Source organism: Erythrolamprus reginae, chromosome 1 (genome assembly GCF_031021105.1).
Source record: "Erythrolamprus reginae isolate rEryReg1 chromosome 1, rEryReg1.hap1, whole genome shotgun sequence".
NCBI lineage: Eukaryota > Metazoa > Chordata > Lepidosauria > Squamata > Dipsadidae > Erythrolamprus > Erythrolamprus reginae.
In genome coordinates, this window is record NC_091950.1 from 98,331,623 (window position 1) to 98,350,660 (window position 19,038).

Here is a 19,038-nt window from a genome sequence, read left to right on the forward strand (position 1 = left end):
AGTACCTCCCTGAACATCATAGGAAGAAAAAAATAAATGATATGCACACCTGCATGTGAATTCAATAAAAATCTCAGCACTGAGGGGGGGGGGGAATTGTCCTATTAAGGTGTCACACAAATAAATGTCTAGCTTTGTTCAGTTCATCATTCATTACCCACAAGATTCTGGTTCAGATTCCCATAGGCTGTCATGCCTTAAAATGGGACGAAAGCTGATTTCCAAATCTTGAAGCAAATTGTAGAACCATGGTAGGAGCCACAGAGAAGAACTCCAGAAACTAGCTGCTTCCTATAGTCTAACCAGTGGAATAGTATTGATGGAAAGAATTCCGGTCATCTATTCTCCTTCAGCTTTTTCCTCCCTGCTACTTGTTTCCCTCTTCAGCCAGCCCTCAAGAGACTTCCCACTTCTTTCTGTGTGTACTGTGGGAAAATACTTCACTGCTCAGCTCTGGTGTTATTGAACCACACAACTTTGATCCACCTCCTGTCAGTTCAGAGCCATCTCAACAGAGCTCCCAGAACACACTTGGCTTGACTAGCAAAAATCTGGGAAGGAAACACTGGAAAATATCTACTTCGCGGAAGTGCTCTGAAAACCCAATCACGAGCAGGGATTATCAGAAGACAATGCTCTTCTGTAGACCATTGTAGATTGAAAGCTTTTTCTCCTTGACCACTCAGTTTAAGTTCCTTGAAGTGCCTTTCACCTTTTGTTGTTTGCCATGAAAACATTGCCACAGAGACTGGTATCATGTGCTACCTGAAGCTTCAAAATTCAAAAAATAAAAAATAAACATCAAGTAAACCTGAATTACCTGTCCATCTGGTTCTCAAAATAGGATGCTGAAAATAACTTGCTGGTTTTGTCCTACACAATCTACAAGGAACGTATGGGTCATCCCAACCCCCTTGTCCTATTTCCTACAGCAACATTTAATTTAAGATATATTTCTTAAACACAGTGTATGTCATTTTCCTGCCATATGCCTTTGGATAATGATGAACTAGATAGAAATAAGCATGTTTTGGTGACAGAGATGACTTAATTATACATTATTTTACTTATTTCCTTTTGCATCACCCTTTTTCTCCCCGGGTTATTCAAGGAGGTTTTAAATGAATCAACCAGCTAGTCCCTGATCTAATAATCCATAATATCCAGTAATCATATAATTTTTGGTTTCAGATTTGCTTTGATTCCTACATCTTCCATTGGCACAGTTTATTAGCATAGAATTACAGATTCCAACAACACTAGAAGATGTTTAAGTTATAAGAACAGTGTTTGTATCCTGAGAAGCTCAAACTAGAGCTTCAACGAAAAAACCCTCAGTAATTAGCCAGGGTGGTACAGTGGTTAAAGTGCAGCACTGCAGGCTACATCAGCTAACTGCTAACTGTAGTTCAGCAGTTCAAATCTCACCACCAGCTCAAGGTTGACTCATCCTTCCATCCTTCCGAGGTGGGTAAAATGGGGACCCAGATTGCTAGGGGCAATATGCTGATTCTATAAACCACATAGGCACTAAGAAGCAGTATATAAGTCTAAATGCTATTGCAAATGCTATTACACACTCTCTCCAAACTAAGCATTATGATCCTTTGAAAGCAAACATAAATGCAATGGACACTCTGTTAAAGACTTTCTGAACAGAAGCTTGCTATATACAGGAATTAGCTGTGTTGTCCATTAATCTGAAGACAAGTTCAAATGGGTATCCAATGAATTTTACATTGCTTACTGATACAATTTCAGCCCTATCCTCTTGTAACTATTTTTTCTTTAAAGAGCATCTTCCTTCGAATGCTAAAACCATGTATAAATGACCTTTGGTCCCTGGCAGCCTTAAATGGAATGCTGATTGCTCAGAAGTTAAAAACAACAAAGCATACAGCAAAAGGAGGGGAGCGGAGGAAATAGTGCAGAAAGCAAATTGAAAAGCCGTTCCAGATGTGTGCCAGATGCACTATCTGGGCAAGTTTTTATTGTATGCAAGCTCTACATAGCCCAGAGTTAGAAAGTGGCAGAGGGAGAGGTTATCCACAACTTGAGAAAGCAAACCTCTCATTTTACCTAGCGATTTAGTAGAGTTGTGGGGCAACACTAAGCCTATAAAAGGGATGTACAATTACATGGTTGAAAAGGCTCAAAACTCAAAGCAGTACTGCAAGTGAAATCTCAATACCACAAAAAACCGCAACAAAAATGCCCTTGCTCCAAATGGTATCTGAATCTCACTTTTTATTTTTCATTTTGCTGTGTCCCTCTACTCATCACCGGGAATTGGGCGGTCATATACATTTTTAAAAATATTATGATTTCTATCATTTTACATTATTTTTCGCTGTTTCTTATAATAAGTTAACCCACCGTTAAGATCCATTTTAATTAACAATCATTTGAAGCTTTCCTTTTTTGAATATGTTTTTATTAAAATCTTATTTTCTTAATCTCTTTTGATAGGTAGGTAGGTAGGTAGGTAGGCAGGCAGGCAGGCAGGCAGGCAGGCAGGCAGGCAGGCAGGCAGGCAGGCAGATAGATAGATAGATAGATAGATAGATAGATAGATAGATAGATAGATAGATAGTTGGCTTACTAAGCGAAAGGAGCCTGATTAGGCCAATACAGAGGCCTTTGATGGAGCGTGCCCCAGCCTAAGTGGATCGTCTGCCCTCACCCCACAGTCTCGACCCATGTTCCCAGACCACCCCAAACGAGATAAAACAGGTATGGAGGCCATAGACCTAGCCTATTTCAGCAGTGATGGAGGCGCAGCGTGGGCCAGCTCAGGGATTTATGTTCCAGTCTCAGTCCCAGTTTGAGGGAATTGTAAAATGGATGGTGGCAGAAGCAAAGGGGTGATGCTTTTAAATCCCCCAGTTGTTCACAGGTTCCGTAGCTGGAATTTGATTAAGGTCCTTATACTTTTAAAACCCTGTAAATAAAATGGCTTTCATTTCACATTCCTTTTCCCGTCTAATACAAGATTGGGATAAATAAATACCTGGGCAACTCCAGGTAATCAGCTAGTATAAAATAACAATAGAAATAAAAACAATGAAAAAAGGAGACAGGGAAGAGGATAGAGAAGACAGAATGAAGGAAGAAATAACGAAATAAAAAACAATAACTTTCAATTACAGTATTTCTGATGCAGCAAGATGTTTAAGAAAGTATAAACTTTTTAGTTATACCAAATAATAACTACTAGCTATTTCTTTTCATTTCTAGGCAGATATAATGAGTGAGTGAATGAATGAATGGATGGATGGATGGATGGAATGAATGAATGAATGAATGAATGAATGAATGTTTGAGTGTTATTAATAGGGTTTATTTTATATTGTTGTTTTATATGTTGTTAGCCATCCAGAGTCCACTGGAGTTAGGCGGTATACAAATCTTGTAAACTATTAAACAATATTTTTTAAAGCCGTTTCCAGCTTTTCAAGCATCTGAACTACATTGACTGGGAGTAATGTTTTCCAATCTTGGCAATTTCCAGGCACATGGATTTCAACTTCTAGAATTCTCTAGTTTGCATCACCATTGCTCAGAACTCTGGGAGTTGAAATCAAAATATCTATTTTCATATGTGGTGGACCTGCAGACAAGTTAAAGCAATTTGGCATAAAATTCAAAAGTGGATAAAAGAAATAATTAAGATTGAATTGGAAATGAAACCTGAAATATTTTTGCTTGGTATTATTGAAAATCAGATGAATAAGGAACATTACTACTTGATACAACATCTAATAACATCAACGAGAATAGCTATAGCACTATTTTGGAAAAATGAAAATATGCCAAATGAAAGGAATTTAATTTAAAAAATGTTAGATTGTGCTGAAGCAGATAAACTAACAATGGAACTAAAAGAAAAAGAAAAAATGAAATATTACCAAATATGGGAAGATTTTTACACCTGGTTAAATAAAAGAACATCTCTTTATAGTGCTGCGAGATAAAGAAATAATTCAAAGAACAATCTTCTTAAACAATCAATACAATTTTTGTTTTGTTTAGTTGATAAGAATCTACAACATAAGAACTTAACTATAACAATATACAATGCAAACCACTGGTCTTAACACCGCCAAGAATTAAAAAAGAGAGAGAGGCTGTCAACAGTCCCTACTACAGGAGGAGAGAAGAAACATATCTCTTGCTTGCTTTTTCATATTTTATGTAAATGTACTGTTTGTCGTTATTGTCTCATTATATATATGTAAATAAAAATTATTTTTTAAAAAAACCAAAATATCTAGATGTTGCCAAATGTGAGAAATCTTTACCTCGAAGAATGGACAGACACTGCAAAAGAAAGAGGAATCAGAACGTCCATAAACAGCAACTGAAAATGTCTTTACTGAGAAATAAAGGGTGAGAAATAGGTCATATTGCCTAGAGGTTTGATCCTACTATTAAACATTTCATCACATGGTTTACTCCTTAAAGTGTGGGAAAAATCCAAAAGACTGTGGGATAGCTCTTATTTCACCTGGGATTATACAAAGAAAAGGTTTTATACTGTCTAGAAATGTTAGCATATTTTCTGTTTGAATTTCAATAAATAATAACTAGGCCTTTGAATAGATTAGTGAAGATATATGGTATCTTACTTACTTACTTACTTACCATTAATCTATATAATCAAGAATAAGGTTTATAGAGCAGCCCAGAATAAGCATGTACAAGTAAGCTAAAGAATAATAATGCGGAAAAGATACTTCTGCTTGAATGTCACAGTGTCAAAAGAAATGATGCGAAAAAAGCAAACAGGGCTAGAACATGGAATGTATGAAGCATGAAGCATGGGAACATGAATATCAGCAAGAAAAAAATGACTTGGAGCAAACATACACATCTTGGTATTAACATCAGTGTTTGAAAATATCTATGTTCAGTTAGGTAAGTTTACAATATGTTATGATAACATCAGAATGCATGAATGGAACTGACAATGCAAAAGAAAGCTGTCAAATGAATCAAACGATTCTGAGCAGCAAAAGGTCGAACAATGACTCTGAATCTATATATCAGTGTTTTTCAACCAGTGTGCCGCGGCACACTAGTGCCATGGAACATAGTCAGGTGTGCCGCAAGAGGGGAGAGAGAAAGAGAGAGAGAGAGAGAAAGAAAGCAAGAGAGAGAGACAGAGAAAGAGAGAGAGAGAGAGAAAGAGAAGAAGGGAGAGAGAGAGAGAGAAATGAGAGAAAAAAGGGGAGAAAAATGAGAAATGAGAAAATGGCCGAGGCAGAGAATGAGAGGAAAGAGAAACAAAAGAGAGAGGGCAGTGACTCTTGATTTAAAGCATATGATAAAAAGCACCCAAAGAATAAGAAAGGGAAAACCCCACAGCCCTCACCTGTTTTTAGAAAGAATAAGAGAGATAAAAAACCCAGCCCTCACCTGTTTTTAGAAATGGTTCAAGAGTGTGTATACACACACACACACACACACACAAGGGGGGGATAATATGTATAATATGTACTGTCTTAGAGTGTCATTTTGGTTGGTGGTTTGCCCCAGGATTTTGTAAATGTAAAAAATGTGCCGCGGCTCAAAAAAGGTTGAAAATCACTGCTATATATCACTGAAACTCTCATTGGGACCTTTACCTGAGCAAACAATGCAAAATAGAGCAAGAAATTTTGAACCAAGATACCTCAAATGGGTTAAATTACAGCATGTGTTCAAAATCTTGAATCTATGACTCCATGACTTTCATCCATGGAAGTGGTTGTTTCAGTGCCACTGGTTGCCGTTGCAAAAGTCACTTGATATCCCTTTTGACAGTTCCCCAGGCAGTCTTGCAACCCCCCCACCCCATCACCCACCAGTGGGGAATTGACTCATCACATATTTCAGGCTAAGCTCTAGAATAATGTAGAACAGCAGTTCCCAACCTTTATGTCTTGGCAGCCTGATGAGGAAGGAGAAGGGAACTGGGTCATGCAAGCAGAGGATTGGCGCACACCTGTGTGCATACTGACCAGCTGCTCATGCAGCCCAGTTCCAAACAGGTCAAAGCCCAATAGTGGGCCACAGCTGGGGATTGGGAACTTCTGACAGAACAATTCTGTCAAGCCCAGTGCAGAAGTTGGTGATAAATTAATGGCTTGCCATACTATCTATAGAAGGTCTGATGTTAATGGGAACATGGGAGGGGTGATTTTCATGAAGGAACAGATGCAGCCACAAAGCATTCTTTCAAGTGGTTCAAGGCCATTCTAGGCCCACCCTCCTGGGTGGAAGTGGAACATGCTGGCACAATCTGAGTGAGCAACATGACAAGTTTCTGTGAACTTTCAACTAGGTGGGAAACTCAAGATTCAGGTTTCCCAGTGTAGGTGCCAGGATGGCTCCGGCAATAAATTGGAACTTTGAGGACTACTTTGACTTGGATTCCGATTTAGCTTGGATGCTACCTGGAACCTTGGCAATAGCCTAGCTCTGTTTAAAAAGTGCTATTGCTAACATGTTGTAAGCTGCCCTGAGTCTAAGGAGAAGGGCGGCATAAAAATCAAATAAATAAAATAAATAAATAAAATAAATATTCAGCCAGAGTTCAGTTCTTACACAATAGATAGAATCTTGCCAAACTAAACCTTAGTACTCTCACTCTAACAAATGTATTGGGAAATTCTAGCAAATGTTAATCCTTCCTCTTTTTTTCTATCCAACATTATGATCAATAACCCACATTGCGGAAAAACTCAGCATGTTGAAAACATGGTATATACAGTAAGAGGTACTCCAAAGCATTCAATGAGCATACAAGGTGTGTCAATGATTCATATCCTGTCTGCAGAAGACAGTCTTCAGCAATGGGAGGATTTGAAGGACATCAAGCAGGATGACAGGGTTGAACTACCCTTCTCAAATGGTGGTACTCTATAATGTACAACTATTGAAGATGTCCCTTTTCATCTCAATGTAGAAATATGCTCATCTGTTAAATCCATCAAATATGTCATAAAGTATACCATACAGGGAGTGATAAGGTAATGTTTGCACAGCAGAGAAAACAAAATCACATAATACTTGATAGGCAGATACAGTGGGCCCTCTGAAGCTGTTGCATCAACATTTGGATTTCGAATTCACAAGAGGGAACCAGCCATTCTTCATCTTCAAGCTCACCTTCAATCAATATTCTTTCAAGATAATGCCGCTGTGCAACAGAATAATGATATTGATGAAGGACCACACTTTTTTAAAAACACTATCTTACATGGATATTCCAAGATTCTACATTTGGACTAATAGGAGATGGGAATGAAGGAGGATTGAGAGAAGAAAACTCCAATGCTGCAAATTTGCTTCAATATGTGAGACTTCCTGTCTAGGTTAAGTGGGAGGGCTTTGAAACTATACCTTCTTCATATGTGAAGAAAGTATGTTGTCTTAAAACATACTTTCTAGTCTTCGGAGAGGGGCGGCATACAAATCTAATAAATTATTATTATTATTATTATTATTATTATTATTATTATTATTATTATTATTATTATTATAGTTCCTTGACATATGTGGCAAGAAAAAAAGCCTTTGGAAAAATATTAACCATTTCTGGTTGCAATTTTCATCAAACTTCACCTGTTATAAAATGAGGAAATGTGCTGATGTAGAGAATTCAGGAATTAAAAATCATACTGGTGGAGATGTTTTGTCAAGTTTCAATTGAAGGGAAATGTGGTAGAATCAGGGAAAAGGAAGATAAAAATTCAGAGTTCTCATGGGATGTTGGAAAAGACTACCTGAAGATATGGTCTGTCAGCAAAACATATGGAAGAATGTGTACATTTCATCTGCCACATTTGACAATCCTGTAGAACTGTTTTCAGGGAATTCTGTCATGGTTCCCCTTAATGAAATGAGGATAAAAATCATCCACATGCATTATCTCAGGACTGTCAAACTTGCTGGATGTGTCATGCACTTGCCATGCCCACACGCAGTTTAGCAAGTGGGGAGGGAAAGTCCCATTACGTCACGTGATGTTACTGTGATGGCATGAGTTTGACACCATGTCAACTGCTTCTCTGGAATGATGAAATAATATCGTTCCTTTAGTACTCTCAGTGAAGGAGACAAGGCTACTCATTTTTCACAGCATGAAAGATATAATCTCTTGTCATTTTAATAATAAAATTTAATAAGGAACCTTCCAAGAGTTTGAAATGGGATGATTGTGAAATAGCAAAAATAATAATGTCATTGTAGCAAAGATAAGCTTTGATGCGTGCAAAAAATGACATTGTCATGATTCCAACAATTACACTCAATTAATCAGAAGATGAAGATGTTCCTCTTTACAGTGTATGTGTCTGTAAATGGCAGATCAGTTACAACTGTTGTGATCAAATACATCCTTTGTTAAATAAGAAGCATCTATATCTGCTCACTTATAGATCTTTCTTCTTTAATAAAATAATGGTTTTATTTTTTTAAAAATTAAACCAAAACAGTAGCCTTCACTCTGTTTGTCTGTTTAAGTAAGGAAATATCTCTAATACGGTGATCCAATGGATCACAAGTTGTTTGTCCAAGATATACAACCAAATGTCACAATTTCCACAATGCACAAAATTTATATAGGAGCAACGGATATATTTGAAGAATATATGCTGACATTCATGAAATGCTGACATTCATGAAATGCTACCTCAAAATATATGTGGTATTCATTATAGAAGAGTCCAACACCAAAATTGATGAATGTCACTTAAATACATGACATCTCAAAATGGAGTGTACTACAACCAAACCTATTACATATTATACAGTCAACAGTGAGGGGAAAATCATATTTCTTTACTTTTGCTGCAGACTGTGGTTTGGACCACAGCTATTTGTAGCCCAAGCCTGTTTCAGATTTAAATTTGAACATCCAGAAAATATATATTTTTTAAATGTTCAGCTGAAATTAAAGAACAATATTAATTTGCTTAATTCCATGGAAGAACTACTAGTTAGGAAAAAGGAATGAAAAATAGCAGCTCAAAAACCAGTTCAGAAACATGTTTCATATGCACATTTAAAAAAAACCTGAAAATAAGGAAATCAATAACGAAAAAGGAAACTATCCAAATTGCTGAACCAAAAAGAAAGCTAAAATTATGGGCAACAGAGATGAAGCAAAACAGCTAAATGCAGAGGTTTTAACATAAAACTAGAAAAAATAATAAAATCAGATTTCACGGAACTTGTATGTAAATTTCAAAATTACATATATTTATCCTTCATCAACTACGGTAAAATTGTTCATTGCACTGACCATGAAAAATTATGGAAATACCTAAAAGAAAAGGGCAGTCCACTTCTACAATTCACTTCTACTATTCTACCAGTTTTTCTATTAAATTTATATATTGATGCCCTCTTGAGGAACCTGAATCCGTGAGCTGCACTGGTTGCCGATTGGTCTCCAGATGCAATTCAAAATGTTGGTTATGACCTATAATTCTGGCCCTGGGTTCAGGCTGCTGCTATTCAATGCCAGGTCGATAGTAAATAAAGCTCTCTTCCTTCCCGGCTGCCTACAAGGAGGCACTTGTGTGCCCCCTCCTCAAGAAGCCTTCCCTGGACCCAGCCATTCTCAACAACTATCGTCCAGTCTCCAACCTTCCCTTTATGGGGAAGGTTGTTGAGAAGGTGGTGGCGCTCCAGCTCCAGCGGTCCTTGGAAGAAGCCGATTATCTAGGCCCTCAGCAGTCAGGATTCAGGCCCGGCTACAGCACGGAAACTGCTTTGGTCGCGTTGATGGATGATCTCTGGCGGGCTCAGGACAGGGGTTTATCCTCTGTCCTGGTGCTTCTTGACCTCTCAGCGGCTTTCGATATCATCGACCATGGTATCCTTCTGCGCCCGCTGGAGGGGTTGGGAGTGGGAGGCACTGTCCTTCAGTGGTTCTCCTCCTACCTCTTCGGTCGGTCGCAGTCAGTGTTAGTGGGGGGTCAGAGGTTGACCTCTAGGCTTCTCCCTTGTGGGGTGCCTCAGGGGTCAGTCCTCTCCCCCCTGCTATTTAATATCTACATGAAACCGCTGGGCGAGATCATCCAGGGGCATGGGGTGAGGTATCATCAGTACGCTGATGATACCCAGTTGTACATCTCCACCCCATGTCCAGTCAATGAAGCAGGGGAAGTGAGGTGCCAGTGCCTGGAGGCTGTTAGGGTCCGGATGGGTGTCAACACACTCAAGCTCAACCCTGATAAGATGGAGTGGCTGTGGTTTTGCCTCCCAAGGACAATTCCATCTGTCCGTCCATTACCCTGGGAGGGGAATCACTGACCCCCTCAGAGAGGGTCCACAACTTGGGCGTCCTCCTCAATCCACAGCTTACATTAGAGAACCATCTTTCAGCTGTGGCGAGGGGGGCATTTGCCCAGGTTCGCCTGGTGCACAGGTTGCGGCCCTACCTGGACCGGGAGTCACTGCTCACAGTCACTCATGCCCTCATCACCTCGAGGTTCGACGACTGTAACGCTCTCTACATGGGACTACCTTTGAAGAGTGTTCGGAAACTTCAGATCGTGCAGAATGCCCATGTTACACCAACATTCCGCAGTCTGCATTGGTTGCCAATCAGTTTCCAATCATAATTCAAAGTGTTGGTTATGACCTGTAAAGCCCTTCATGGCATTGGACCAGAATATCTCCGGGACCACCTTCTGACACACACAGAGTTGGCCTTCGACTAAACAATGTCATCTGGCGGGACCCAGGGAAAGAGCCTTCTCTGTGGCGGCCCCGACCCTCTGGAACCAGCTCCCCCCGGAGATTAGGATTGCCCCCACCCTCCTTGCCTTTCGTAAACTTCTTAAAACTTACCTCTGCCATCAGGCATAGGGAAATTGAGACATCTTCCCCAGGCCTATATAATTTATGTATGGTATGTTTGTGTGTATATCTTGTTTTTAAATAAGGGGGTTTTAGATATTTTTAAATATTAGATTTGTTATGGTATATTGTTTTTATTATTGCTGTGAGCCGCCCCGAGTCTACGGAGAGGGGCGGAATACAAATCTAATTAATAATAATAACAATAATAAATAATAACAATAACAACAACAACAACAAACATCATCAACAACAACAACAATAATACTAATAATGCCCTACATGGCTTAGGACCAGATTACCTATGGGACAGTCTTCTGCCTCATGCATCCCAATGACCAGTCAGGTCCCACAGAGTTGACTTTCTCCAGGTCCTGTCAGCCAGGCAATATTGTCTGGTGGGTCCTAGGTTAAGAGCCTTCTCTGTGGAGGCTCCAGCCCTTTGGAACCAACTCCTCCAGAGATTTGTACCGTCCCAACTATTCTGGCTTTTAGGAAGGCCTTAAAAACTTACCTTTGCCAGCAGGCCTGGGCCCACTGAACTTTAACACCTAGTATGACTATGATGTGAGTGAGTAGGGTGTATGATTTAAATTTGGGGTTTTTAGATTGTTTTAAATATTGGACTTTCGAGTTTGTTTTTTGTATTTTGTATATGTTGTGAGCCGCCCTGAGTCCTCGGAGAAAGGCAGCATATAAATCAAACAAACAAACAAACAAACAAACAAACAAACAAACAAACAATCGATATTTGTGACTAACTCACAGCAAGAGCAGAGATCTATCAGTTAACTATATGGCCCTCTACAACTGAATGGTAACATAAAGAGCATTGACAAAGACTATCATCTTTAAGAATAGTTAACCTTTATGTCTAGTCTTTTCTTTTTCCTGATTTTTGTCCTAGAAATAGATATACTGCTCACTTTGGCCAGTTGCATAAAACAGAACATTATTTTAGAATGGGTTTGATTAACACGAATTGGCCACTGTTTTGCCTGTGTGTTAAAGAGAGTATACAACATACAAAACACTTAAGCCAAAACCTTTACAGATAATACACAAGCAATATTATGTCTTTAGCCACTGGTTTTTTTTCAATTGAGAATTATTTTATATGGAAAAAGTGTAAGGCATTCTTCTAATTAACAAGTTACCAAGTTGTGAAATAAGACCATTAACATAATATTTTGATGATTCCAATAATTCCAAAATGCTAAGTAAGTCTAAAGTTCTTAATGAAGTTTAATCATCCAGTCTACATTGTTGTAACCCAATTAAACTTATCTTCACAGAGTTGATTAGCTTAGATTGCAAAAAATATTATGTATTCTATTATTCATTTGCAATGTGCCCTTTATATGGGTCATCATAAAACAAACATTTTACAAGTAACTGAGTACAGTTAACAAGATCTCTGAATACAGTAGCATTTTAATATACTCCTAAATGTTTGACAGTCCCAGAAGTCCTTAATTATCCTTCCCAGTGGCTGGGGCCATGGTTACTGAGACTATTTCCTAAACATATCTTCAATATCGCTAAATATTTCTCCATTCAACTGAATATAAACATATTTATTTTTCCCCATATGATCATCAAACATCACATTCAGTTTATACCTTGTGTTAGTGTCCTTTGGCCATGATTTTGTGATAGCTGGAACTCTTGCTTCTACTAAGTCTTATAATTTACTTGTGCTGTTAGGCTAGGAAACAGCTGTTTGGTCCAACCCACCAAATGGTGCTGAACTACGACTCTCAAAAGACTTAGTATGTGTCATCAATGGTGAGGAATGAGCTAGGGCCATTTCAGCAACATCTGGAGGACCAGTGATTCACTTCTATTGGTATAAATTCTCTCTGTGCTAAAATTTGAAAGCAGCGTATTCACATTCTGTCTGCAAATACTTACAAAGAAAAGGAGGTTGAAGAGGAAAAGAAAATATTTTGTGACTTTCAGGCAGCCTGATGCCATCTTTATACTTCTTCTTCTTCTTCTTCTTCAGACCTAGGAAATAGAAAGAACTAGATGAGTAGCCATCTTTGATACTATTCTGTTCTTCTTACCCTCCCCTACTGCATATCTGATACGCCAGCTAGCCCAACATAGGATTCACATTGTCTTTCTTTTTGGTATTTGTTTCCCAATAGACGGTTATCTTAGTGTTGGATAAAGGTATATAGTTTTGATCTGTTAAAAGGAAATGTTATTACATTTCTGCTATTCAAAGGAAGGGAGGGAGGGAGGGAGGGAAGGAGGAAGGAAGGAAGGAAGGAAGGAAGGAAGGAAGGAAGGAAGGAAGGAAGGAAGGAAGGAAGACAAAAAGAAATGAAACAGCTGTGCAATACGCCTTGGTTTGTGCTGATATTTCAAAGTTAAGAGACCAATGCTGAATAGAGACAATGTGTTTTTCTCTCACCTAGTCAATCATCAGCAACTTTCACTTTCTATGACTCACCCAAAACTTACCTTTTCTATAACTGTTAAAATAGGAAATCAGCTGGCAATTCTCATGACCAGTATTGAGCAACTAGAATTTGACAACATCCTTAATGACCTTCCACAACAATGCAACAGGAAATAAAACATGACAGTCTTAAGAGCAGCTAGCCCTTCAACCTTCAGCAGATCTGCTCAGAGCTTCCTTATGTGAGATAACAATTCAGCAAGGATAGTGGAATAAAGCCAGATATTCTGCTCCAGTCTAAAACCTGCTTTTAATCCTGTTAGGTTATTTAGGTCAATACCAAGATCAGAATGGAATTGGAACATCTTTCTCCCCAGGCACTAGCATTGTATTATCTTACACATTATCTTATATGCCACATTACATACTATGTATTATATTCCAAATTAAGGAGGAAAATATTTACACAGGATAAACAAACGGAAACACATTACTGAGAATAGCTGAGTGAAGCATGAATGCAGATAAGATGCTGTAGGGTACGCTCAGCCTGATTTTCTAAAATTGGTGTTTTCTGTCTTAAGCATTTCAGAAACAGCTCTTCTTTTTTCCAAGATAAATAAGGGGAAGAAGACAACTTAGGAAACATTTTCTTAAGTTTAAATTATATGCGCATTGCAAAAAGAAAAAAGAAAAGTAATTGTTCCATGTATTTTAGTATTGTAAGTATAACTGCTATTTATACAAGCAGAATTTGGTTGGGAGCTGGGCATCCACTCAAGATACCGCTTGGGCAAAAATTCAAGTGAGGTTTGCAAATGCACATTGAAGAATGCTCTTCCAAGTGGACACCCTTCAGCAAAAACCCTAAACTCGCAGAGTTTCTAACCAGCAGGAACAACAGGTTGGAATTCTGGGAATAGAAGTTCCAACACATCTGGAGGGTGCAAGATTGGGCATCAAAATGATTTTCCATAGAAGATAGTTATTTTGCTTAGGACAACACTAAATGTAGGATTTCTGGATATATTTAACTTCTGTATTTTTCAGAGTATAAGACGCACCCTTTTCCTTCCTAAAAAGAGGGTTAAAATTCAGGTGTGTCTTATGCTCTGAATGTAGCTCCCCCCCCCCATTTTTTTCCAGCCCTAACTAGGTGGTAACAATCTTCCCATTTCTTACCTTGTAGGTTCTTTCATTGTTATTTTCTGCAAAGAATGTTTCCCAAGCCCTAAGTCTTTGCAGGGGGTTTTTCATTGCTCTAACTTGCTCCTAATAAGTTTCTTTCCAGCCGTAAACAGGTGCTAACAATGTTCCCAGCTCTTACATTGTTACTCTTTGCAAATAATGTTTTTCAAGCCCTAAATCTTTGAAGGGTTTTTTTCATTGCTTTACATGCTCTTAATGTTTCTTTCCAGCCCCTAATCAGCTGCTAATGATTTCCCCAGATCTTTCTGGCTTGCAAGCTCTTTCGTTGTTACTCTCTCCAAATAAGGTTTTTTAAAGCCCTAACCAGGCGATAAAATAATGTGCTGAATCTGACCAGACTAAGGATGCTATCCAGATGAATATCTGGTAAGCCGATTTTTTCCCTTTTTCCTTCCCGAAAAACTAAGGTGTGTCTTATACTCCGGTGCGTTTTATACTCCAAAAAATATGGTAATACTTGGAGTTCACACTATCATGCACATCTTGTTCATTTGGTCTTTATCAGAAAAGAGATGTTTTTCCTGTAGATGCAAATTCACAAGGTATTCATTCCAATTTTGTATTATAATCCCAGCTAGGCTTCTTTTTAGAAAAGCATACATCAATCAATAAGACCAAACACAGAGCATGTTTTGCTGTTCCACTGCCTCACCTTCCAAATAGCCCACTGAAAGAAATGTAAAAAGACACTGTGGGAAAGAAAGAGAAGAGCATGAGGAAATTTTCAGTGTTTTTCAAAGAAAAAAAAATTCAAAAGCCTCTGCTGAATAGCTCCTCCTGAATGCCAGGGAAATCCATCAGACAAAGCTACCACAAACTGAATTAGTGCTGCCTTATTAGTCCAAATTCCTGTTTCATATGTTAATGCCAAGCTATCGTGTCCTGCAATATGCATAATATTACAAGTACAAAAGATCAACTTTGGACTTTATGCACAAAAATTAATATCAGCATCTGTCCATAGACCAAACTCAACTCAGCTAGAATATGAAACTTCCCTAAACATAATTAAATCCTCATATCTCTTTAACAAACCATATTATCTTTATCCCTAAGTTATTGAAAAAAAATCACAGATCTGTATCACCAGAATGTCATAGATTCTTTTAACTATATTCAATTTATTGAGCTCCATACTCAAAAGAGCCAACAACAGCAGAGGTCCCTGGATAACACACACAAACAAGCATTCAAAGTTATATTCACTACTTACCTTTATTCCACTCTTTCCTACTTCTACTCTTAATAGTCCAATTACAGTGATACCTTGTCTTACAAACTTAATTGGTGCTGGGATGAGGTTCTTAAGGTGAAAAGTTTGTAAGATGAAACAATGTTTTCCATAGGAATCAATGGAAAAGCGATTAATGCGTGCAAGCCCAAAATTCACCCCTTTTGCCATCCGAAGCGCCTGTTTTTTTGCTGGTGGGATTCTCCTGAGGTTCCCCTCCATGGGAAACCCCACCTCCGGACTTTCTGGGGAATCCCAGCATCACAAAAATGAGCACTTTGCTGGCAACGGAAGTCCGGAGGTGGGGTTTCCCAGCGAAGGGAGCATCGCAAAAACACTGAAATTCTCAAAACCCCACCTCCGGACCTCTGTGTTTTTGCGATGCTGCGATTTCACTGAGGCTCCCCTCACTGGGAAACCCCACCTCTGGACTTCTGTTGCCAGCGAAGCACCCATTTTTGCGCTACTGGGATTCCCCTGCTGGGATTCCCCTGCAGCCTCACAAAAACACGGAAGTCCGGAGATGGGGTTTCCCATGGAGGGGAGCCTCAGGGGAATCCCAGCAGTGCAAAAATGGGTGCTTCGCTGGCAATGGAAGTCTGGAGGCGGGGCATCCCAGTGGCGGCAGTAGGTTTGTAAGGTGAAAATAGTTTGTAAGAAGAGGCAAAAAAATCTTAAACCCTGGGTTTATATCTAGAAAAGTTTGTATGACAAGGCGTTTGTAAGATGAGGTATCACTGTACTTCTCATGAGTCCTATTATTCCTACTCCTTGTGAGTTTTTCTAGAGAAAATAATCTCTCTTTCTAGCTGCTTCAGACTCCTTTACTTCCACACACAAACACACACCTCCCTGCCTCGCCTCTCTCACACTCACACTCACACCATATTCTCTCAGCCCAGCACATTATTCTGCTAACTGGGGAAAGGTTTAAAGAGACAGGACAACAGCAGCACTAGGACTGGATAGCTTGCTGTTTTTCACCTATAATCAGTGATATTACCAATCTACCAATGAACAATATATACACTGCTCAAAAAAAAAAGGGGGAACACTTAAACAACACAATATAACTCCATGTAAATCAAACTTCTGTGAAATCAAACTGCCCACTTAGGAAGCAACACTGATTGACAATCAATTTCATTTTGTTGTCAACACATTCAACTTTGTACGGAACAAAGTATTCAATGAGAATATTTCATTCATTCAGATCTAGGATGTGTTGAGTGTTCCCTTTATTTTTTTGAGCAGTGTATATACACACATACATATATAGATACATACATATACATACATACAAAAGTAAAGGTTCCCCTCACACATACATGCTAGTCATTCCCGACTCTAGGGGGCAGTGCTCACCTCCGTTTCTATGTCAAAGAACCAGCACTGTCTGATGACGTCTCTGTGGTTATGTGGCCGGCATGACTAAATAGTGAAAGTGCATGGGACGCTGTTACCTTCCCACCAAGGTGGTCTCTATTTTTCTACATGCATTTCTACATGCTTTCAAACTGCTAGTTGGCAGAAGCTGGGAAAAGTAATGTACTATGCGGTGCTAGGGATTTGAACCGCCAAACTGCCAACCTTTCTGATCGGCAAAGTCAGCATCTTAACCACTGAGCCACCGCATATATATGATTTTGTGTGTGTGTGTGTGTGTGTGTGTGCATATGAACACAAGAACAAGGGGGCACAATCTGAAGTTAGTTGGGGGAAAGATCAAAGGCAACATGAGAAAATATTATTTTACTGAAAGAGTAGTAGATCCTTGGAACAAACTTCCAGCAGACGTGGTTGGTAAATCCACAGTAACTGAATTTAAACATGCCTGGGATAAACATATATCCATTGTAAGATAAAATACAGGAAATAGTATAAGGGCAGACTAGATGGACCATGAGGTCTTTTTCTGCCGTCAGTCTTCTATGTTTCTATGTATAGGTATAAACATAGATGTGTACACACATACAAATATTCCCTCCCATATGAGAGGTACAGTATACTGCAGGATCCAGCGGGACCATTCCTGCAACATTATCCTGGAATGTTTGCCTTCATTCAGCATATGTTTACATGCAGAAATAAGACATTCACAAAAGCTATAGTTGGAAAAAAAACCTAAGCAGAGAAACCCCTGCACAAAGGCATTACCGTTCTCAAAGTAATTATTTTTATGATAGGAGAATCACATTTCTTATAATTACATCCTTTACTGTGAAAACTGGATTCCAGTCAAGAAGGGAAATACCATCTCTTGCCAATTAAATTTTGGAACCCTTTAATTACTCTTATATGTGTGCACACATAAATACACACATTCCTTTTCCACTCAGAAAGATTGTTCCTTGTGTTAATGAAAACTCATTTTTGTTGTTCTAATTTTCAAGTCTGCTTGTCCCGGTAATCCCTTAGGAACGCTATTCAGCTGGGCCAGTGGGAAAATGAAACAGCTATCTGGAACTCCACCAGCACACAATATTTTCTATAGTATGTGCATATGTTAGGTACACTCAAGAAGAAATTACTACATGAAAGGATCGTCTGAGCTTGTGCTGTCCTTATCCATTGTGCTCATGGCATTTCTCTTGTTTCTGTAATTACATATACAGTAAGTCAACTCTCCTGGCCTTTCGTAAGAGCCTAAAAACCTGGCTCTGCTAGTTAGCTTGAGGCTCCAAAAACAAGATTTATAATCATAGCTTTATCTCCAAGCTCTTTAATCAAGCTATTTTTTTTAAGTTAGGGAAGAAAGACAACTAAATGAGTAAGTATGATGATCTTTTGAATAAGCATTCTATATACTTTCCTTATAGAGTACCTGCAGCAAACTAATAAGCAGTGGCAGAATTAATAGCCTCCTTGTTTACTAACAGAAGTCAACCTACCCCTGGGGCCAATCAGCCAGGAAGTTTGTAGCTACCAATCAGATTAGTCTTGTCAAATACAATCCAAATGAAATATCTGAAGACAATGGGTTTACACAGTTCGAGTACATCACCATTTTATAATTAAAAGTACACCTCATCAGAAATGTTTCATCATCTACCAATGAAACCTAGCTGTTAAATCAGTTACAAAAATGAATTGCGTCAAACATTCATGAATTATATGCCACCCCAAGTCTTCGGAGAAAGGTGGCATATAAATTTAATTAATAATTGTTGTGGTTAGCTCTGGCCCAGCTCCTGCCCCAAGGACTGTGGATGTGGGGGAGACATCCACATGCTGCAGGCCTGTTTTGCCCCCCCCAGGTGGAATCTGCTGATGAAGGCTCCTCTGACCAAGAAGACATGAGTGACAGGGAGGAGGAGAGTGTGGCAGACAGCTC

At 38.9% G+C, this 19,038-nt stretch overlaps 1 protein-coding gene across 4 annotated transcripts in view; it reads right to left on the reverse strand.

The window, feature by feature from the left end:
- Positions 1 to 19,038, reverse strand: part of CD82 (CD82 molecule) — an 86,415-nt gene that overhangs the window by 31,416 nt on the left and 35,961 nt on the right. For all 4 annotated transcript variants that reach the window (XM_070760600.1, XM_070760611.1, XM_070760616.1 and 1 more), the window contains one exon: positions 12,769 to 12,864. In XM_070760600.1, the coding sequence (XP_070616701.1) occupies positions 12,769 to 12,831 (63 nt within the window). In that variant the 5' untranslated portion in view covers positions 12,832 to 12,864. The remainder of the gene's footprint in view (positions 1 to 12,768; positions 12,865 to 19,038) is intronic.